Genomic DNA, 24,070 nt, shown 5'->3' on the forward strand with positions numbered 1-24,070 from the left:
GTGAAGTTTACCCAACCCATGTTTCAGTCTTTGGCCAAACCCTTGAGGGCTAGATAGAGCAGTCTGCTGCTTCTGTGATCGTCAGAGCTTGGGATGGCCAACTTCCCTGGACCATCCCTTGGAATTAAGCTGTCACCCTGAATGTTTCTGATGCTTAAGCATACTTAGCTGAACAAACTTTTAGGGAGTTCTCAGGAACTGACTCATAGTGTGAAGTACGACTTAGATGCCTCTGTTATAATTGTTCCCCTTTCAAGGTATAAAGTGGGGAGACCCTGACATTTTGAAAAGTAGTAAGAAGACCGTGTTCTTCCATCCATGTTTTCTTCTCTTGATGGGGACAAACAGAATCATTTCAACAGATGTTTGTTTGGCTTCTACTACATGCCACATGCTGTTCTAAGTAGTGAACAAATCATTCTAGCAGGATACGATAAATCAGTAACAACCTACTGTTTGAGGACCTGCTCACTTTGACATGGACCCAGCTCTATTCTTTATCTGGCCTAATCCTGGTCTGATATAGTTACTATTGTTATCCCCATTTTACAGAGGAAAAAACTCAGAAAGGTTTAGGTGACTGATCCTGAGTCATAACAGCAAGTAAGTCATAGAACTGAACCCAGTTGATACCCTTCTAGACCAGGGATTTGCAAAGTATAGCCCCTGGGTCAAATCCACTCCCTTCCTGTTTTTGTAAATAAAGTTTTATTGGCACCCAGCCACACACTGTCTGTGGCTGCTTTCACTCTACAAGGACAGAGTTGAATAGAGATGATAGACCCTATGGTCCACGTAGCCAAAAATATTTACTCTCTGGCCCTTTACAGAAAAGGCAAGATCAAACCTATAAATTTTGAGTGGTCGAATTTGACTTAGAAGATGGGTATCTTCCAACAGTCATTTCTTTCATTTGTTCTTCCTTCCTCCTTTCCTCCTCTATTCTTTTTATTATGGACAAATTCAAATATGTGAAAGTTAAAGAAAATAAAATAATGAGCCATGTGATCCAGTTTCAATGACTGTTCACGCATAGCCACTTCCTTTTTGCACCCCTGGATTATTCTGAAGCAAACCCAAGTCATTGTATCATTTCACCTATAAATATTTTTGTGTGTGTTGTTGTTTAGTCTCTAAGTCATGTCCAACTCTCTTATAGCCCCACGGGCTGTAGTCCACCAGGCTCCTTTGTGCATGAGATTTTCCAGGCAAGAATATTGGTGTCGGTTGCCATTGCCTTCTCTGAAGGCATTGGAGTGCCATTGCCACTCCAGTACTCTTGCCTGGCAAATCCCATGGACGGAGGAGCCTGGTAGGCTAGGAGTCAGACACGTCTGAGGGACTTCACTTTCACTTTTCACTTTCATGCACTGGAGAAGGAAATGGCAACCCACTCCAGTGTTCTTGCCTGGAGAATCCCAGGGATGGGGGAGCCTGATGGGCTGCCATCTCTGGGGTCACACAGAGTCGGACACGACTGAAGTGACTTAGCAGCAGCAGCAGCCATTTCCTTCTCTAGGGAATCTTCCTGACCCAGTGGTCAAACCCACATCTCCTGCATTGCAGGCAGATTCTTTACCACTGAGCCACCTGGAAGCCATTTTAGTCTATATGTCTAAAAAATAAGGAATCTCTTTATAAACATAACCACAGTATCATCCAAAAATTTTTAACACACTTCTTTTTTTAACTGAGATATATTTGATATATAATATTATCTTGGTTTCAGGTATAGAGCATCAGTTCAGTTCAGTCGCTCAGTCATGTCCAACTCTCTGCAACCCCATGGACTGCAGCATGCCAGGCCTCCCTGTCCATCACCAACTCCTGGAGTTTACCCAAACTCATGTCCATTGAGTCGGTGATGCCATCCAACCATCTCATCCTCTGTCGTCCCCTTCTCCTCTCGCCTTCAATCTTTCCCAGCATCAGGGTCTTTTCAAATGAGTCAGCTCTTTGCATCAGGTGGCCAAAGTATTGGTGTTTCAGCTACAATATCAGTCCTTCCAATGAACATCCAGGACTGATTTCCTTTAGGATGGACTGGTTGGATCTCCTTGCAGTCCAAGGGACTCTCAAGAGTCTTCTCCAACACCACAGTTCTAAAGCATCAATTCTTCAGTGCTCAGCTTTTTTTATAGTCCAACTCTCACATCCATACATGACTACTGGAAAAACCATAGCCTTGACTAGATGGACCTTTGTTGGCAAAGTAATATCTTTCTTTTAATATGCTGTCTAGGTTGGTCATAACTTTTCTTCGAAGGCGTAAGCATCTTTTTATTTCATGGCTGCAGTCACCATCTGCAGTAATTTTGGAGCCCAAAAATAAAGTCTGACACTGTTTCCACTGTTTCTCCATCTATTTGCCATGAAGTGATGGGACCAGATGCCATGATCTTTGTTTTCTGAATGTGGAGCTTTAAGCCAACTTTTTCACTCTCCTCTTTCACTTTCATCAAGAGGCTCTTTAGTTCTTCTTCGCTTTCTGCCATAAGGGTAGTGTCATCTGCATATCTGAGGTTATTGATATTTCTCCCAGCAATCTTGATTCCAGCTTGTGCTTCATCCAGCCCAGCATTTCTCATGATGTACTCTGCATAGAAGTTAAATAAGCAGGGTGACAATATACAGCCTTGACGTACTCCTTTTCCTATTTGGAACCAGTGTGTTGTTCCATGTCTGGTTCTAACTGTTGCTTCCTGACCTGCATGTAGGTTTCTCAAGAGGCAGATCAGGTGGTCTGGTATTCCCATCTCTTTCAGAACTTTCCACAGTTTATTGTGATCCACACAGTCAAAGGCTTTGGCATAGTCAATAAAGCAGAAATAGATGTTTTTCTGGAACTCTCGTGCTTTTTTGATGATCCAGCGGATGTTGGCAATTTGATCTCTGGTTCCTCTGCCTTTTCTAAAACTAGTAGGAAAAGGTGTAGAGCATAATGATTCAATATTTGTATATATTGCAAAATGATCACCACAATAAGTCTACTTAACATTCCTACCACACATAGTTGTACTTTTTTGTCTTAAGAGTAGTTTCTTAATACCTGGTACTCAGGCAGTGCTTCAGTGTCCCTTATTGGCCCCTAAGTTTTTTAATCATTTTTTTTGGTGTATACCAGGATGGTAGTCATGTATGGATGTGAGAGTTGGACTATAAACAAGGCTGAATGCTGAAGAATTGATGCCTTCAAATTGTGGTGTTGGAGAAGACTCTTGAGAGTCCCTTGGACAGCAAGGAGATCAATCTTAAAGGAGATCAACTCTGAATATATATTGGAAGGAATGAAGCTGAAGCTCCAATACCTGATTCGAAGAGCTGACACATTGGAAAAGACCCTGATGCTGGGAAGGATTGAAGGCAGGAGGAGAAGGGGACAACAGAGGATGAGATGGTTGAATGGCATCATTGACTCAATCGACATCAGTTTGAGCCAACTTCAGGAGATAGTGAAGGACAGGGAAGCCTGATGTGCTGCAGTCCTTGGAGTCGCACAGAATCAGACTCGACTGAACAACAAGGATTCACACAGTCCACACATTGAGACGGACTGATGTGCCTCTGAAATATGGTGACCAACTGGTTCAGCCCTGGACAGAGGGTTACCTGAGATGCAAAGCTTTGGGTTTTAAAACTGAGAAGATCTTCAGGTACAAAACTTCATGGTAAGACTGGAAAAGTCCAAAACAAATTAGGACAAGTTGGTCATACTATCTCTGCTACACATTCTAATCTGTAAACATCCTGGCCATCTTTTTTTTCCCCCACTCTGATCTCTGTGTGGAAATAACTGGGCTCTTTTTCCTAAAAACATTCCTCTTTTTTTTTTTTTTAATTTTTTTTTTATTTTTAAACTTTCCAATAAACATTCCTCTGATCACAGCTGATTGCACCAGGGCCAACGTAGTCTCAAGAGAGATCAACAGTATTCAGTATCTCAAGAGTTTGAGTTTGGGACTAGTCAGTCAAGGAAGCCGAAAGCTGGCCTTTAGACAGCAGGACCAGGGGACTTGCCCCTTGCAGAGGAACCACCCTTCTTGCTCTGGACTATTCTGGTTCCTTGTCCCACCCTCTGGAAGCCCAGCTGTCCTTTGTCTGGCCTCTCATGTGGTCTCAGGAGAATACTGTGTTCAGGAACTTGGGTTCAAATCCCAGCCCACCACTCACTGTTGGATCATGGGCAAGTCACCTCACCTATAGCTGGGATTCGCTGATCGTGTCACTGTGGTGTGGTTTGACCTGGTCCTCTGTCCCCTGTATTTGCCATACATGGGCAATTGGATCTAGAGGCTTGATCATATTCAGGTTCGATGTTTGGGGCAAGTCTATTCATAGGTGGTGCTGAGTGTTTCCATCACAAGGTGTATAATGTGCCTCCCAGTCAATTTCAAGCTGGGGGTGGGGGTCAGTGGAGGCAGGGACCAACCTCATCAGTGACAAGCAGGTATGGCTACCTAGGGACTCCTAAACCTCCGTCCTTCGTATGTCAGGAAACCATAGATGATGTCCTCTGATAGTTAACCTTCATTATTAATAATAGAAGCGGAAACTGAGAGATTTCATAGCTGTGCGAGGTAATTAAATTACTTACATGAATCCACTCACCCTTGATTATTTCCATGTTTCCCACCAAACATATGCCTCTCCTTCGTTTGCTGCCATCCTGAGCTCTCAGCTGGGAGGATTAGGGCTGTGGGGCTTTGCAAGGGGGCTGCCTATCTTTGAGAAACAGCCAAGAAAACGGGGTTCCCCGTCACTGCATTCATCCTGTAGGGCTCTCATGAGGATTTGGAGACTTAGTGTGTGTAAAACACTTAAAGCAGCGCCTGGCACACTTTAAGCACTCAGTAAATATTTACTGTTATTACTATTTTCTTTTTTTTATGCTGTTGTTACATAGGAACGGAGGCCTCTGTGGCCCCATTTTCTAATTTTTCTGGCGAGCTGGAAATCTCAATTCTTATGTAAAATCTCCTGATCTCTAAATGTTGACTAAAGATAAACATTTTTTAAAACATGAACAAAGTACATAACGAGGTTTGGACCATGGGCCCCATGTTCACAGCCTTGGGCTTAGAGGGGGTGCAGTAAGCGTTGTCTGGTTATACCAGATTGCTTCCTCTTTTATATGTATTCAGTTTATTTCTTCACTTATTCATTTTTGCGATGCTGGGTCTTCGTTGCTGTGTGAGCTTTCCTCTAGTTGCAGTGTGAGGGCTTCTCATTGTGGTGGTTTCTGTTGCAGAGCACAGGCTGTAGGGTGCACAGGCTTCTGTAGTTGCGGCTCCCAGGCTCTGGAGCACAGGCTCAGTAGTCATGGCACACGGGCTTCATTGGTCCCCAGCATGGGAGATGTTCCCAGGTCAGGGATCGAACCCACGACTCCCACTTTGGCAGGTGGATTCTTTACCACTGAGCCACCAGGGAAGCCCCATGATTACACCAAATTGTCTCTGACCCCAGCACATGCCACCCTGTCTCCCTCCTCTGCAGCTCAACGATCTGCTCATTCTTTGCAAGCCAGAGCTGCCACCCTGTTGAAGCCCTCCTGTAGCCAGTGCCCCTGCAGAATAAACCCCTCTCTCCTTGACTCCCCCTCCTCAAAATGCTGCTCGCCTTCTGTCCTTTCCTGTGGTCTATGTCTCTCTTCTCGGGGACTTATGAGCTGGGGCTGTGGTTTATTCTTCTTCACGTAGTACTTAGCACATTGAGGATCATAATAATAGTAAAACTAGCATCAATTAAATGTTTGTTGGCCAGGCTGTGTGCTAAACAGTTTTTATGTATATCACCTTTAATCCTTATTGTCATCCTCAGATATGGAAACAAAGGCTCAGAGAAAGCCAGTGGCTGCCCAGGGTCACAAAGAAGTGGGGGAACTGGGAATGGAGTTCAACTGGAATTGAATCAGCCCACTGGAGGAAGCTGAGCCTCTGGCCCCTGGCTGTGCACACTGGTCAGCAGACAGAGGAGCACCCGAGTGTCCGGGCGCAGTTCTCACAGAGCTGTCTTGAGCCACACTCCACAGAGACACCCAGAGATGACGATGCTATATTTAAAAGCCTGGGCAGGTGGTGCTTCTGTGGCATTTGGGTGGCCGCCTCTCCATAAAGGGCATGCATGCTCTTTTAACTCAGCTCTTCTGGGCTGGCATTTCAGAGAACTTCCCAGGATGGCCTCAAGAGGAGAGACTGCAGCCACCTGGGACCCCTGCAGGGCTCCCTGCTGGGGCAAGGATGCTGCAGCCTGTGTCCAACAGAGCCGGGGCAGTGAGAACTCAGAGGCCAGGTCAGGGTCTTGAGCCAGCTCATGGGAGGGCCTGGCTCACAGACTCCTGGACTGACCTGTGTTTCAGAGACCAGTTGTTGCCAGGCTGGCTGGGGTGGTTCTTGGCATTGCTGACCCTCAACCCACACTCTGGTGATTTGGCTCCAATCCTCATGTTCCAGCAAGGGCTTTCCTAATGGCTCAGAGGGTAAAGAATCTGCCCACAATGTAGGAGACCCAGGTTTGATCCCTGGGTTGGGAAGATCCCCTGGAGAAGGGAATGGCAATCCACTCCAGTGTTCTTGCCTAGAGAATCCCATGGACAGAGGAGCCTGGCGGGCTACAGTCCACGAGGTCACAAAGAGTTGGACAAGATTCAGTGACTAACACTCATGTTCTAGCAGTTTGCACCTTTCACATTCCCTTCAGTAATGCCAACTTCTAACACCCTCAGATCCCTTTGCCCAGAAATCCAAGAACTGTCTGTGGATGGCTTGGCCAACCTCACTCCATGTTTAACACTGAACAAAGCATATCTTAATTGCTGGAGTCTCCACACATAAGCTGGATTTGGTGTCCCTAATGTCTAGGTGGGGAAACTGAGGCACAGAGAGGCCACGGAAGGATATTCACTCATCATTAAGTGCTGGTGGGTGCTTCACCTCCGTGATTTGATCCTCCTGGCAGCTTGTCACATCATTGTACCCATTTTATAGTTGAGAAAGCTGAGGCACTGAAGGCTCAGTGACTTGTCCAATGTCACACAGCCAGAGATGCAAGTTTTAGACATAGGTTACTCAGAAGCTGATTCCAAAGCTTGTGTGCTTACCAGCCCTTCCTCGAATCTGCGAGCCTTTATTAAGCTCCAGCTGTGTGCATCTCCTTGCTGTCCTCCCGCCCTCACTCTCCCCTTTCCTCTGTGACCCAGATGGTGCTGCCATTCCCATCAGAACATGACAGCCAAGCCCTGCAGGTCTTTCTCCACTGTGCCTGTGAGTTTCTCATCACTCTGCAAGGCACAGAATCCTCCAGATGCTCTGAATGGCCCCTTTCTGTGTTCCCAGGTAGACTTGAGTTGGGAGGGCCTGACCATTTTTATTCGGGGTGGAGGGCTCACAAAGGGTCTTGTTGCTAATTGGAAAGGCACTTTGGCGGCCACGTGGGGCTGCCTGGAAGCGAGAAGTAGGACCAGTGCAGGACACCCTGCTTATCACTCCTGTTTCTCATAAGCCTGTGAAATCCCTATTTGAAGGATGAAGTTGAGGGAGGGGCTGGTGGAACTCAAGAAGAATGTGGAGAAACCAAAGCAAAGTGAAAAGCGGTTCCGGTCTAGGCCAGAGTGAGGCCGCCAGTGCCCAAGGGATCCCACACTTGTACTGCAGGTGCACGGGAGGCCGGGGTGAACTGCCGACCCCAGGCCTATCTTAATGGGAGACTGCTGCTTGGCCCCAGGCGGCAGTTGTTGGTGAAAATGTGGGCCCAGACCAGCCAGATCCTCTGATTTTCCAAGAAAATCCAGCAATTTGGATCTCTTCTGGTTTTGAAATGCTGGCTCCATATATATGCACACATTTTCATGCTCACAGTACTTTATGGAGGTGTAATTTGCATACGGTAAAATGTGCAAATCTTAAGTGTATAACTTGATGAATTTTTATGGCTCAAATATTTTTAAAACACTGGAGGGTCCAAGAAAACATGCCCATGGTATGTATCTGGACCTGGACCCCTGTTGCGCCGTCCGACACCTGTGATCGAGGCAGGATGCTCACATAGTGTCCCAGGGATGAGGGGCAGGCTTCTGGAGAGAACCCAGCGGTGATCCCATTGCCACTGTTGCTGAGGGCGCATGCTCTGGAGTCCAGGGCATGAATCCTAGCTCTGCCCCTTGCTGTGTGACTTTGGGCAAGGTGGATTTCTCTGATGTCTTGTTTACCCCACCAGTAAAATCAGGCAGATAATGATACTGACCTCACAGGGCTGGTGTGTAGATTGAATGTGTTAATGTAATCAACACTGAGAGCTTGCCTGGTACCTAGTACCTGCCCTATGCTGCTGCTGCTGCTAAGTCACTTCAGTCGTGTCCGACTCTGTGCGACCCCATAGACGGCAGCCCACCAGGCTCCCCTGTCCCTGGGATTCTCCAGGCAAGAACACTGGAGTGGGTTGCCATTTCCTTCTCCAATGCATGAAAGTGAAAAGTGAAAGTGAAGTCGCTCAGTCGTGTGGACTACAGCCCACCAGGCCCTCCGTCCATGGGATTTTCCAGGCAAGAGTACTGGAGTGGGTTGCCATTACCTGCCCTATACAATAGACTATTTTTTTGAGCGGTTTTAGATTTAGAGAGAATTTGAGCAAGAGGTAAAGAGCTCTCTACCCCAATTTCCCCTATTAACATCTTGCATTAGTTCACTGCATTTGTTACAGTTGATGAACCAATGCTGATATACTATTATTAACTAAAGTCCATGATTGACATCAGGAGGTCACTTTTTCTGTTGTACAGTCTTCCTTGACAAACTCGTAACGTGTATCCACCATCCCAGTATGATGCAGAATAATTTCACTGTTGTTTGAAATCAGGAATTGTTAGTTGTCACTGCTATTGCAAAGAAAAGACTGGCTGTGGTTTATGAATAACTTCTGGTGGGCATGCAGGAGCCCCATTCCTTGGTCTGCCTCCTAGGAAAACAGCACATTCAGGCCTGAGAGGGGGACGTTTTAGGGATGAACCTGAGTCTGTTCTAATTTACCAAAAACAGAAGCTACTCTCCCATTTCAAGTGGAAAGTTGCATGAATCCAGGCCCAAATTCTCTGCTGCACAGCTGGCTCTGAATCCAAAGACGCGGTTCACACCCTGCCTCGACCCCTTCCTGTGTGACTTGGAACCACCGTATCAGCGTCTCTGGGCTCCTCAAACAAGAACAGTCCTCCCTGCCAGAGCCCCCTCTGGGAGTGTGTGGAAGCTCAGATTCACTAATTCCTGTGGAAGGTCTTTGTAAATTATAAAAAGCTCTAGATTAAAATTGGAAGGTATTATGATTATAATCAGTTATATAGAAAAACTGTGCTGTTGTCGAAACAGGCCTGGCTGTCAAAGGCTGAGGGATGGAATTCAGTTGCATACAGGGGCTTCGTGGCCGTCGTCCGTGGCTTGGCCCTCTAGGATGAGGTAGCCAGAACGTCAGGCACACAGCTAGAGCCTGCCTGGACCAGCAAGGTCCAAGCTGGGGCACCCACCCCTGGGTTGTTTCTGTTCTCGAAGTCTGCCAGCTGAATGCCAATCAGCACGGAGCCATGTTTGTGATGCCGGGAGCTCCCAAAAACAGTAAATTGGACACAGATGCTCCCAGTGCCCATGAGAATGAATCTCAATCATCTGACTTCATATGCTGGCCACACCCTGGGCAGGATGGGAAACCTAACTTCTGCCCTGCCCTCATGTGTAAACGACTTTAATAGCTTTTCAACTCATTATATGAGCACATAGTTGATTTTTTTTTTTAATACCCCAAAGCAAAATGTATTTGTAAGGCACTAAAGAAAGCCTCCTGTCCCTTTCATGCTGGGAGCCCTCGGAAGAGAAGTGAAATTGTGTATTCGCTGCTAAAAAAAGCTCTGGCTTATACAATTTTAACAATAGAAAAATGATCTTTGTGCTTCAGTGCATGGATGCTTAAAGGAAAACAGGCAGTCTGTTCAGGTGGCTGGTGAATTACAAATGAGTGGTTCGCCTTTGTTTTGAGTGACAAGCAATTTAAATGCAGTCTTATGTGGAGGCCTGGAAATTCTTTTCCCCAGAAGAGAGAGAAAGAGCATGAGAGGAACAGGGAAAGAAAAAAAAAAGCTTCCCTTTTTTGAACTGAGAGATTATATTAGTTGCCGCTGAGCAGAGGTGAGAAGTTAGAACTTCATTTGATAATTATAAAATCAGTAGTTTGTGATTGGATGTAATTGATGATTATACTGTTGCTAATAGCAGGCCTGCCAGCATGCACTTGTGGGACATTTCATTTTTGCACCGCTTCCAAGCCGTGAAAGCCAGCCCGGCGAGGGGCACTGCTCGTGAGATCTCGGAGCCTGACATAAATGCATTCGGGGGCCCGTATTATGTTGGATAAAAAGTGTTCATTAATGCCGACATTTGAAAACACTTTGCTCTGTGCCTTATTTTTAGCCTGGGAATAATTACAAATATTAAAATAAAATTGCACGGTGTTTTCTCTTTCCTGCCTCATGCTCTCCCAGCAGACCCACCCCTCGGTCCAAGCCTGGGTGGGTTTCCGAGGTCTTCCACTGCTTTTGATTAAAATCCCAGTGAGGTGGAGACCAATGTTTGGAAAGGAGAGTGTCTGCCTGTCTTTCTGCTTAGGTGAGTTTGAGTAAGGGACTGTAAACCCAGCACCTTCACTTTACAGATGGGGAAGCTGAGGCTCAGAAAGGGGGCATGACTTGCCCAAAGGTGAACAAGGCCCCAAGGCCCCAGCTGAACCCAGAAGCCAGGCCTGCCCACTGCCAAGTGCAGCACTGCCTGTTTCCCACCCTGCCGTCTGCTTCCCTGAGATGCTGAGACCTCTCAGGCAGATCCTGGGCCTGTGTGCCCTCACTCTGAGTGACTCCATCAGAGAGCTGGCACGAGATCTCCACAGAGCCCTCCAGGTTGCAGCATAATCTGGGCTACTTGCAGGGCGTCATTCTTCATCATCTTTCTAGGCACGGGTTTTTGTTTAAGTTTGTAGCTCAGAAGGATTCGCTCCGAGAGCCTCTTTAACTCCTTCCTTATCTCATTCATTCATTTTTTCACTCAGTCTGTGGATTTAGTGCCCACTCCTGATTTACCTCTGAGGGAGGAGAAAATCACAGCATCAGTTGTTGAAGATCATCCAGTTGTTCACACTCCTGACCATGAAATGTCCTCATTTCCTCTCTTCCTCTCACCGTCCCCCCGTATCTACACTGTATTTTGAGAAACAGATCCTGTGGCTGGACCTTCAGGATGGATCCTGAACCCCAGGACTCCCCCCAACCTCCACTGACTCCACCCTCTTGGAAATGCCATCCTTCTCGCCTGAACTGTTAAAGTAGCCACCTCCCTGGTCACCTTGCTCCCACCCCAGCCCCCTCAGTCCACTGTGCACACAGTAGCCTGGGGGGTCCTACTGAAATATTTGTAGACCGTGTCCCTCACCTGCTGTAAACCCTCCTGTGGCTCCTCATTCCTTTCCAGGGAAAAAGTCCTAGTTCTCACAGTGACCTCCAAAGCTCTGCCCTCTATCCTTTGATCCCTGACTTCTTCTCTTCTTCCCCTACCTTCTCCCACTGCACTGGCCTCTTTGCTGTTACTCAAACAAGCCAAACATACTCCTGCCCCAGGGCCTTTGCACCTGCTATCCTGTCTCCTAGAATACTCTTCCCTTGAGATGGCCGAATGACACTCTCCCTCCTCTTCTACAAGTCTGCTCAACTGTCCTCTCCTCCCAAGGCCTTCCCTGGCCCTACTAGGCAGGACATACATCCCTACCCCAGACTCCTATCCCCTCCCAGCTTTGTTTTCTTCCCTTGCACTTGATCAGATTCTCACTTACTCAATTTCTGTATCATGATTTCTTCTGTTGCTTGCCTCAGCCTTCAGAGTATCAGCTCTGCAAGGGTATAAGTTTGGGTCAGTCTGACTTAGGTGGTGAATGCCCAGTGCCTAGAACAACCCCCATCCCTCAAAGATGCTCAATAAATAGCTGAGAAAATGAACTTATTGGACATCAGTTATGTGTCAGACACTGGGTTAACACTTTACATGCATTATTTTATTTCACTTTTTTAAATGCCAAAAAAGTTGGGCCCAATTTGGTGATATATGTGCTGTTACTTTTCTCTATTGTTTTTATTTCTCTACTTTTAATAGCTGCATATGAAATTAAGTCAAGTAATCCTTGATTAAATATTGAAATTGTTAAAAAGAAAAATGACAACCCCCCCTCCACCCAGTCCTAGCCATCTAGATGCTCACGATCTGGTTAGGAAAATAGAACAACATCCAGATGAGAAGTTAGCCTGAGCATGGGCGTGTCATCAGATGCTGACGATGGGTGAATGCGTGGCGCTCAGGGGAGGTCAGGACGAAGCATCAACTCTCCCTTAACTAGAACAGGAGCCCCGATCAGGATGCCTGGTACTTCTCCAGACATCTCTAAAGAACGTCCCCCACTGCTATCAGTTCCTCTCCAGCCTGAGGATCACCCCGAAGGATGACACATAGACAGTGACAGTCGTTCTTCAGCAGACATTTATTGAACACCTCCTGTGTGCAAGGCTGTGTGAACAGACAGATCCACTCTCCCCTGATGGGACTATGACCTAAAGAACTGACAAGCCCAGCCATGAGATGGCAGCTTCTGGAGCTAGATGGGTAGCTCTGGCTACCATAGCAGAGGGCCACAGACCAGGTAGTTTAAACAGTAGAATTTTATTTTCTCACAGTTCTAGAAGCAGGGAAGTCCAAGATCAAGGTGCTGGCAGGGTTGGCATCTGGTGAGAGGTCTCTCCTTGGTTTGCAGGTGGCTGCCTTCTTACCGCGATCCTCTGCTTCTGCATCCCTGGTGTCTCTTCCTATAAGGACACCAATCCTGTCGCATTCGGGCCCCACCAGTATGACTTCATTTAACCTCAGTTACCCCTTTAAAGGCCTTATCTCCAAATTCAGTCACATTCGGGTACACAATTCAGTCCTCCCACCTCTTGGCAGTTTTGCGTGGATTGAGTGAGTTAATTGCGTAAAGCACTCTATGTGTTTAAGGGTCTTAGGGAGAGTGGGTAAGATACACCTCTGGGGCATGTGCATAGTGGGTGCTCAGTAAGTGCCACCTGCTGTTGTAGTTCCTGAACTCCTGCCTGTGTCCATTACTGTCGCAGGCTGAGGCTTTGGGGAAGGATCTAGAAGCTGGACCTACAGCCCTGGAAGAGGGGATTTCAGAGCTCAAGCTTGAATTTGAATTAGTGTCTTACATCTGACGATTCAAAATGCATTTGTGATTTATACCTGAGTATTTGAAACAGTGACAGGTGGCCAAATGTGCTAATTTTATTCCATCCCATCAGGCTCTAGAAGTGGCTTCTGCCGGCTCCTGAGCCTCAGCTAGGATGGGGCCTCTCTGGGACCCTCCCTGACCCTGCTCTGGGAATGCCCCTGAGATCTCAGAAGGCCAGAGAGGATCCCTGCCTTCTGCCCTGTCCAGGCAGGAGCTGAGAGAGCCCAGCTCAACAACAGCTACCAAAAACAAGAACCAAACTCTTATTTCTTATTTAAGCCCCAACATTAAATTATAATTTTCATTTGCTCAGCCACATCAATGATGTATGGGAGAGTGAGAGTTAGTGCCTGCCTGGGAACAAGGCCCCCAGCAAACTCACTCTGTGAGGCAGAGGAGTCAGGTCCTGCTGAAAGCCCCCAGGCACTAACCTCTCTGTCCACTGCCCATCTGCAAACCTAGCTAGCTCCTCCAGCTCTCTGATATTCCAGGCCCTCATCTGGGAGATTCAGTCCCCAGTGAGGGTTGGAAGCATGGGCTTTGGCGTCTCCCTGAGGCCAGCTGGGTCTGCATCCCAGCTCCCACACAGTGTGGTCTTCACCCTTCTGTACCTTGATATCTTCATCTGTTAAATCTGTAACACCCCCATCGACCTGGGTTGTGAGGATTAAATGAGTTACCATGTTCGTCTAGTCAAGGCTATGGTTTTTCCTGTGGTCATGTATGGATGTGAGGATTGGACTGTGAAGAAGGCTGAGCGCCAAAGAATTGATGCTTTTGAACTGTGGTGTTGGAGAAGACTCTTGAGAGTCCCTTGGACTGCAAGGAGATCCAACCAGTCCATCCTGAAGGAGATCAGCCCTGGGATTTCTTTGGAAGGAATGAAACTAAAGCTGAAACTCCAGTACTTTGGCCACCTCATGTGAAGAATTGACTCATTGGAAAAGACTCTGATGCTGGGAGGGATTGGGGGCAGGAGGAGAAGGGGCCGACAGAGGATGAGATGGCTGGATGGCATCACTGACTCGATGGACGTGAGTCTGAGTGAACTCCGGGAGTTGGTGATGGACAGGGAGGCCTGGCGTGCTGCGATTCATGGAGTCACAAAGAGTCGGACACAACTGAGTGACTGATCTACTACTACTCTATGTGTCAGATACTCAGTAGTCATTGTTACTGTTGATGATAATAATTCTCCTATCAGCCGAACAAGGTAATTGATAATCGCCTTTTACGAGTTGTAGGACATCAGAATTTTATTGTGAGTAAAAGGGATTTATCGCATAGGGTAAGATATGTGCCTTCTTCTCATCCTGGGCTGGAATCTTTACAGTCCAAAATACATGTATTTCTCTCAACACCCAAGAAGCTCTTCACCTGGCTGTAGACTGCTCTTGTGGTGTGCCTCCCTGAGTCTGCTCCTTGCTCTTGGCTAAATACATCCCCACGCGCCTCCCTACCTTCAGCCCCAACTGTGTCCTGGATCAGGATTTTATCTCCTAATCGTCTCTCCGGTCAGTTCTTTTCTCCCCGTCTCCACCTCACCCTGGGCCTGGACCATCACCTGCCCCAGACCCTGCAGAGTGCAGCCTCTGAGCACTCACCACAAGCCCCTTCCCCTCTTGCACATCTGAGCCAGTCCCGCCGCAGCCTCATGGTGGCCAGGGTTTCCTCCTGCTCCTCTGCACGGCCCACAGTCCCTCCTCCATCTTTCCCTGTGCTCCCTGCACTGTGCTCCACACCCCTCCTCCTTTCACTCTGAGCCCTCCTTCCATCTGCTTCCATGTCCTCGCCTCCGTTACCCTCTGTGAACCCTCCTCCTGTCTGCTCCCCTCAGTGTCTGTGAGCCCCCAGCTCTCTGCTCCCCTTGCTCTCTGTGCCCCTCACTCTTTGCATATCCTCACTCTCTATGGCCACTTCCTCCTTGTCTCCTCTCAGTCTTCCTTTTTTATCTATTTTTATTTATTTATTTATGTGGCTGCATTGAGTCTTGGTTGCAACATGCCAGATCTTTGATCTTCGTTGCGGCATGCAGTGTCTTTTATCGTTGTCGTTCACAGACTCTCTCGCGGTTTGGGGTTCAGTAGTTGCAGTGCACAGGCTTAGTTGCTCCACGGCATGTGGGATCTTACTTCCTGACCAGGGATCAAACCCATATCCGCTGCGTTGCAAGGCAGATACTTTACCATTGGACCACCAGTGAAGTCCCTTCCCCTCATTCTTGCTCTTCTTTGCTCGCCATGTGCCCCTAGATCTTCACTCCCCAGAAGGAGAACCAGGCCTCTGAGGGTGTTAAAGGACATGCTCCCGCCCACCTCTCCCCTACCCTGGGCTGACGCCTTTCCTCCTCAAATCTCCTTCCTCTGCTTCCTCCTCAAAGGCACTGATTCTGAGACCCTCTGAATACTCGCCTCTCGACTGCCCGTCACTTGTCAGTTTCTTCCAGAATTCCTGCAGCATCAGATTCCCCCTGTCTCTCAGAACCACAACGGCCCACCGTCCCCAGAGCCCAGGACCCAGGGGTAGAGGGCAGCTGTTATCACAGTGTGTTTAACGGAACCCTAGTTTTATTCTCTGATGCAAATGTTCCGAGACCAAATGTATTTGGGAAAATCCTGGGCTACACCAAGCTGAAGAACGCTTTCTCCTGTAGCTCTTGTCAGAGCATCTAGTGTGCTAGTGGATTTGCACAGTCCACAGAGAAGGCAGGTAGGTCCAGGCTTGATCACACATCCCTGTTTTCACACCCAGGGCGCTATGCAACACCCTTTGAGAAGCAACGGTTTCTAGTTGCAGTTCTGAGCCCTGGAATGAGAGGAAGCTGGGCGTGGATACCAGCCCCATCAATAACTAGTTCTTTCCACGTTGGCCAAGTGACTTGGCTGCCCCGAACCTCAGTTTCTTCCTCTGTAGAGTGGGAGCAGTAACCGTGCTCACGTCTCAGGGCTGTCTGCAAAGATGCCAAAGAGAAGGCACTGGACACAGAATAAGGGTTTAGTTTCCGGGAACTCTGACTGTTCATTGTGGCCAGCTTGGCATGGAGCTGTTCTCAGTAGCCAGTAGATGTCACTGCCATCTCAGACGGCTCATGAAAGCACAGCCTCGGGGGTCCCCAAACTTGCCGTTTTTTAGCCACCTGACAGACAAGTGCTCGGCAGCTAGAACAGACTTTTGCTTCTCTGGCTTAATCAGTTCTACACCTGTTACTTCCAGACTCGGGACCAAACACGTTTTCACCCCTTCTATTTCATCGGGTGGTGTGAATGCCGCCTGCTTCATCAGAAGACGCTGAGCTATTTCTGATGATGACCTTCTTGGTGTCTGTAGCTGGCCGCCACCTCGTCCTCCTCCTCTTCCTCCCCCAGATGGCCTTCAGAGATCTGCCTGTCACAAGCCAGATCTGTCCTTCTGGACCCTTTCCTCCTGCCCTTCTGCATGAGGGGACCCAGCCATGAGGCAGAAACACGTGGCCTTTTATTTCTGCTCAGCTCACCTGTTCTCGGCATGTGGGTGAAATGCATTAGAGTTGCAGCTCTTGGAAAAGATATCTTGTATGGTTGGAAAAATAATTATTTGCTTTATTAGAAAGCTCTTTTTCCATTTTCCATGGTACTTTTTGCCATGTATTAGTTAGCCCATTCCTCCCCCAACAGCCTCTTAGGCAAATGGAGATTATTCTTCCCACTTGGTAGATGAACAAACTGAGGCCAAGAGATTCTTCATGACATTGGGCTCAGCACCTGATCAGACTCTGATACCATCAGACCTGGCCTTCTAGAAACAGTTAGGGTCATAACTCTAAAACCAGACTGAATGAGGCAGAACTTCCAAATGATCACTGTCTTCAAGGGTCATATTTACTATGAGAGGCCCTAAATTTAAACTAACTCAAAGTTAATGCCATTCCAGGATGTTTTTTGATCTCTGCTTTTGAGTGTATTGTCCAGCCATTAGGTGAACCTCTAAAACAGGTATCAGCAAATATTTTCTATTAAGGGCCAGAGAGCAAATATTTTCAGTGTTGCAGCCAGAGTCTCTATCACAACTATGCAACTCCTCCACTGTAGCAGTAAAGCAGCTAAATGGTGACTGTCTCGGTGTCTGTAGGTACAGTCATTCATAATGATTGTAGCTGTGTTCCAATAAAACTTTATTTAAACAGATGAAGGGTCACATTTGGCCCAAGGGTCATAGGTTTTCTAACCTTTAATCTAAAACAACGCTGTCCAGTAAAAAGTATAATGCAAGCCACATAAGTAATTTAAATTTTTCTTGTAGCTACATTTTAAAAAGTAAAAAGAAATAGGTGAGTTCAACTTTAATAGTATATTCTATTTGACCCAACATGTCCACAGTATTGCTTGCTCCTTGGAAGGAAAACTATGACAAACCAGGACAGCATATTAAAAAGCAGAGACATCACTTTGCCAACAAAGGTCCATCTAGTCAAAGCTATGGTTTTTCCAGTAGTCATGTATGGATGTGAAGGTTGGATCATAAAGAAGGCTGAGCACTAAAGAATTGATGCTTTTAAGCTGTGGTGTTGAAGAAGACTCTTGAGAGTCCCTTGAACTGCAGGGAGATCAAACCAGTCAATCCTAAAGGAAATCAGTCCTGAATATTCATTGGAAGGACTGATGCTGAAGCTCCCATACTTTGTCCACCTGATCCAGAGAGCCCACTCTTTGGAAAAGATCCTGATGCTGGGAAAGATTGAAGGCAGAAAGAGAAGGGGACAGCAGAAGATGAGATGGATAGATAGCATCATCAACTCAATGGATGTGAATTTAAGCAAACACTGGGAGACAATGAAAGGCAGCGGAGCCTGCCATGCTGCAGTCCATGGGGTCACAAAGAGTCGGACACAACTTAGCGACTAAACAAAAACAAAAAGCCCACAATATTGGGCTTCTTCGGTGACCCAGTGGTGAAGAATCTGCCTGATAATGCAGGAGCCTAGGGTTCAATCCCTGGATCGGAAGGATCCCCTAGAGTAGGAAATGACAACGCACTCCAGTATTCCTCACCGGGATAATCCCATGGACAGAAGAGCCTGACAGGCTACAGTCCATAGGGTTTAATTGGACATGACTGAGCGACTGAGTGCACACGCACATCCACAATATTATCATTTCAACATGAAATCAATATAAAAATTACTGAGATATTTTACATTCTTTTTTTTTTTTTTTTCATTCTAAAACCTAGAAATCCTGTGTTTTACACATACAGCCTATCTGAGTTTGAATAGTCACATTTCAAGTGCTCACTGGTCACGTGGGCCAGTGCTTACTGTGTTGAACAGCATAGCTTTTGTGGGGCAGGCTGACATTGTAAGGAGACAGTTGCACAGATCATCGGTACACAACTGATAAGCACCATGAATGGACAGTAGAGGGTGCTGTGCGTTTGCATGCTGCATTGCTTAGGCGTGTCGGATTCTTTGCAACCCTGTGCGCCATAGCCACCAGGCTCCTATCCGTGGGATTCTCCAGGCAAGAATACTGAAGTGGGTTGCCATGCCCCTTACAGGGGATCTTGGTGCTATGGGGCATGGACCGGGAAATAATAACAGAACTTTATGGCACTCGCCTCTACTTCTGCCCTGAATTCCTTTTTAGAAGTCAATTTTGTTGTTCAGTTGCTCAGTCACATCCATCTCTTTGCTACCCCATGGACTGCAGCACACCAGGCTTCCCTGTCCTTCACTATCTCCCAGGGTTTGCTCAAACTTATGTCCATTGAGTTAATGATGCCCTCCAACCATCTCGTCCTCTGTTGTCCCCTTCTCCTCCTGCCCTCAGTCTTTCCCAGCATCAGGGTCTTTTCTAATGAGTCAGCTCTTTGCATCAGGTAGCCAAAGTATTGGCGCTTCTAATGTATCAAAGTATCAGTATTCTAATGTATTATAATCAGTATTCTATTGTATCAAAGTATCAGTCCTTCTAATGAATATTCAGGATTGATTTCCTTTAGGATTGACTGGTTTGACCTCCTTGCAGTCCAAGGAAAGTCAATAGAGCTTATTTTTTTAATATTTATTTAGTTAGTTGCACCAGGTGTTAATTGCAGCGCGTGAGAACTTTAGTTGCGGCACGTGGGATCTAGTTCCCTGTCCAGGGATCAAACCCAGGCCTCCTACCTTGGGAGTGCGACGTCTTAGGGCTTGCTTCGGCAGCACATTACTAAAATGTGAGTGTGGAGTCTTAGCCACTGGACCACCAGCAAAGTCCCTCAATAGAGCATTCTTATGCCTTTCCCCAAGCTCCAGCTACTACACATGCTTAGCACAGACAACCATAAAATGAAGCATTCAGATTTTCTCCTGACTGATCTTTGATGATTCTCCATCTAGGGTTCTGGAGATGAGTTGCTTTTGTTTCTCAGGGCTTTTCTTGGACCCCAGGTCAGCAGCACAGCGGTTCCTGACCTGGTACAGCCGTAGGTAGCATCTCAAGGCATCAGCATCCAAATGGGGCCTGAGTGACTGTCCCTACTGGCTGGGGTGGTTTTTCTGTCCAAGAGAAAGGGGCCCACTTCTGGATTCAGAATAGTAATTTCAGCCGCCAGACCTGGTGTGAATCTCACTCTGCCATTTACTTACTGAGTGACCTTGATAAAGATACTTAACCTCACTGAGCCTTGGTTTCCTCATCTGTGATATGGGGATAATGACAGAAGCTACCTCCAGTGATTGGTGTGTCCATGGAGAGATATGATTATGAATAGTAAGAGCGTGTGGTACATGGTGAGCTTGCCAGGTGGTTCAGTGGTAAAGAATCCTCCTGCCAGTGCAGGGGATGCGGGTTAGATCTCTGGGTGGGAAGATTCTGTGGAGAAGGAAATGGCAACCCACTCCAGTATTCTTGCCTGGAGAATCCCCATGGACAGAGGAGCCTGGTGGGCTACAGTCCCTGGGGTTGCAAAGAGTTGGACAAGACTGAGTGAGCATGTGCACACGATACATGGTAAACTCTGAATATCATATTATTATGATGATGATTGTTATTTGGGCATCAGGGATGTCCCTCCAAACTCTAAATTAGTTGCCCCCTCCTCGCGTTACTCTGGAGACCCCAGCATTTGCATCACCTCCTCCTGTGTTCTTTTTGTCGTAGCTGTGTCTCCCACTCAGCTGTGAGTCCCCAGAGCAGGAACTGTGCCTTGTACATCTTAGCAAGAATGAAAACCTTCCCTTTGCCTAGATTCTAGGACATTTGTTCCGTCCATCACCAGCTTCCCCTAATGGAGAGAGAATTCCTGATGTTCCTTCCACCCATCAAACTGGGTCAGTCTCACCACACTTACACACTCTCAAGACCCCTGTGCTTTTCCTTTGAAGTGTTTAGCACATGTAATTAATGAATTATCTGGGGAATCTGCTTTAATGTTGGTCTTCGCGCTGAACCGTGAGTCCCATGGGGTGGGGCTGGAGGCTGCACTGTTCGCCACTGAGCTCTCAGTTCACAATGCATGGCACATAGTGGGTGCTCAGGAAATGCTTGTTGAATGAATGAGACTGTCATTCACTCTGGAAGGTAAGCGATCAGAGACTGTTCTCAGAATAACAAGAGAGCTTAAAGAGCTTTTGTAACTGACCTTTTTAAAATCACTTGCTCAACATCCACCATACATTTCTCGCCACCTCTCTTAAATAACAAATTCTCAGTGGACCTTGTAAAACCTTCAAGCTGTGCTGTCCAATAGAAATATAATATGATCCATGGATGTACTTTTACATTTTCTAATACTTACATTTTAAAAAGTAAAAGGAAACAGGTGAGATGAATTTTAATAATATATTTTGTTTAACCCAGCATGCCCCCAAATTTATCACTTCAGCATGCAGTCAACATAAGGATAGCTGATAGCGGTCGTACAGTCTCTTTTTTTGAACTATGTCCGAAATCCAATGCATATTTTGTACTCACAATACATCTGGATTTGAACTCACCACATTTCCAGTGTGTGGTACCCACATGAGGCTCTTGGCTGCCATACTGGAAGCTGTAGAGAAACCACTGTGGTTTTCAAATTCGTCCCAGAGTATATACCACTGTGTGAGGAGGCAAGGCTTTCTCACACCTAAGAAAAGATGAACACAGGTGAAGATGATCATGCAGTACTGGGCAGAACTATCCTCATAAGAGACAAGAAGCAAGGGTTGATCATACCAAGAGGTGACATGCCTGTGGGGCTTAATGCCTGTGGGGCTTAATGCCTGCCAGAAACTTTGCAGCCACCTTTCCATCGTGCTAATTCACTTGATCTTCTAGCAGAACTTTGAGGGAGGCTGTCCTCTTATTATCCCCGTTTTACAGAAAGGAAAGTAGAAGCACAGGAATTGAAGTGACCCACTTGATCAAGGACAGATAATAAGTGGTGGAGCTGGGATGTGAACCCAGGCAGCCTGGCTCGAGGACCTGTGCCTCGGTTGGTCACCTCTGTGAGAGCAGACTGTCTCAGAATTGGCCCCTGACATTTCTCCATGTCACAGACAGGACCTAGAGTCTCTGCTACCCAGTTGGGATTTGTTAACTCAACTAATTATGTGGAGCCCCTTCTGTGCACCAGAACACACGCTCACAGAGCTCACTTGTGAGTGAAAATTGCTCAGTCCTGTCCGACTCTTTACAACCCCATGGACTGTACAGTCCGTGGAATTCTCCAGGCCAGAATACTGGAGTGGGTAGCCTATCCCTTCTCCAGGGGGTCTTCCCGACCCAGGAATCAAACTGGGGTCTCCTGCATTGCAGACGGATTCTTTACCAACTGAGCTATGAGAGAAGCTCACTTGGAGGGGAGGAATTCAGTAACAGACACTCCCCCAGATGGCATCACTGGGATTCGTAGGAAAAGCCCAGCTCTGAAAGAGGGCGTTGACAAATAGACGCTCTGACAGATTCATCATATAGGAAGTTGGCACCAGAGGGAGATGTATATCAGTGTCAGGGAGAATAAAGCTCTGTTCCAGTCCAAATGGGGATGCCCAGCCTGGTGTGTCCTCGAGGAGATAGGGATGCTGTCCTGTGGGTGCCAGGAGCTCAGCCCAGCAGTATGCCAGGGAGCCCCAGGACTATGCCGAGGGGACTGTCCACCAAGAGCCAGCATCAGGTTAGCTGCGAGGCCAGAGCTCAGAATTCACAGCAGGAATGGAGGGAGGAGATGATGCTAAGCCCCAGAAATACACCTTATGGAGTCTCACTGGCAGGACAAAAAAAATGCCCATAAGCAAGAGAACAAGTACATGAAGGTAGCTCCTCACCACTGGTCATCAGTCATTGGTGTGTTCATCAGTCGGGAAGCATTTATTGAGCACCTTTGGTATGCTAGGAACTGTTTGACATAACTGTCATTCAACATCTGTTGAAACTGGTATCTTACTAGAGAGTCAACAATTTCTCTTTAATTAGCAGTGTCAAGAAATATGCCCCAGATGTGTCCCTCTTTCCCATAAAACATGTGTCATATTTGAATCTCCAACATTGCCTGTTAATATCAGTAATAATAGTAAGAGCTGTTAATAACCTACTGTGTGCCAGGCCCTGTGCTAAGTACTTATATACAGCTTCATTTAGCCCTCATAGCTGGCCTGGCAAGTAGTTTCTGTTATTTACCCCATTTTACAGATGGGGAAACTGAGGATCAGAGCGGGGCAGTGACTTGCCCAGCGTCACACAGCCAGATGCAGTGGAGCTGGGACTTGAACCCAGACTTGCTACGCCATACTTGGAACCTTCATTCCCCTTCTTCCTGCCCTCAATCCCATGTTTGCGCATGTGGAGAATGATCACATTTGCTTACAGACTCCGATGCCATGGTCACACGTGATTCTTTCTCTTGTTGTTTCCAAAGGTGGTGGCTCTTAGTAAGAGAAGTCAGGAGGCCGAAGCCGCTTTCCTGAGTGTTTACAAGCAATTAATTGAAGCACCAGGTAAGACTTGCTTGGGCTCCATAATTGAATAAAAAACAAAAAGAAACGGCCATGAGGACTGTTACACAGGCGCCTTCTCTCAGTGGGTTCTGGGGACAGGCCAAGACTCCTGGGCAAGGCCAGGCCCTGCCATGGGTAGGAGTTGTGGAGACTGAGGGGGTCTACACCCAGTCTGGTGTGATGTGTCCCCACCCGACTTGTCTGTCTTACCACACTGCCTTCCAACAACAGCCGGGGAGCTTTGGGGAGCTCCTAGTGAGATCTCCCACCTGGATCTTCTTGAGGAGCCGATGGTCTTGACCACCAGAGCCCCCATCCACTTCCCACCAAGAGCAGAAGGCACCCAGTGCTCCCTGGCAGCAGAGGGCGCTGGAGGAAAGACTGCAGATGTTTCCACCAACATGGCATGGCCAACCTCAAAAACTTGATGTTCAGCCAAAACCAAACCCACACAGCACATACTGTGTGACTCTATTTACATCAAAGATGAAGACAGGCAAAAATTAATGGCAGCACTGCTCACAGTGGCTGAAGGGGGAGACAACCCAGATGTCCATCAGTGAATGAATGAATAAAATGTGGACTATTCTTTAGCCATCAAAAGGGATGAGTCGCAGACACATGCCACAGTGTGGATGAACCTTAAAAATATAATGCTGAGTGAATGGAGCCAGATACCAAAGGTCACCCAGTTTATGATTCCATTTATATGAAGGATCCAAAGGAGGCAAATCTGTAGAGACAGAAATTAGATTAGTGGTCAGCAGTCTGAAGGGAGGAGAGAATGGGACTGAGTGCTTAAAGGCTGTAAGGTTTACCTTTTAGGGGGATAAAAATGTT

The 24,070-nt window shown here is 47.1% G+C and overlaps 1 protein-coding gene across 3 annotated transcripts in view; it reads left to right on the forward strand.

Annotated features, from left to right (window-relative positions):
* The window catches only part of CUX2 (cut like homeobox 2), a 277,883-nt gene that overhangs the window by 193,741 nt on the left and 60,072 nt on the right, over positions 1–24,070 (forward strand). For all 3 annotated transcript variants that reach the window (XM_059876039.1, NM_001192597.3, XM_059876040.1), the window contains exon 4: positions 23,152–23,230. In XM_059876039.1, coding sequence (XP_059732022.1) covers positions 23,152–23,230 — 79 coding nt within the window. The remainder of the gene's footprint in view (positions 1–23,151; positions 23,231–24,070) is intronic.

The sequence above is a fragment of the Bos taurus genome, chromosome 17 (assembly GCF_002263795.3).
Source record: "Bos taurus isolate L1 Dominette 01449 registration number 42190680 breed Hereford chromosome 17, ARS-UCD2.0, whole genome shotgun sequence".
NCBI lineage: Eukaryota > Metazoa > Chordata > Mammalia > Artiodactyla > Bovidae > Bos > Bos taurus.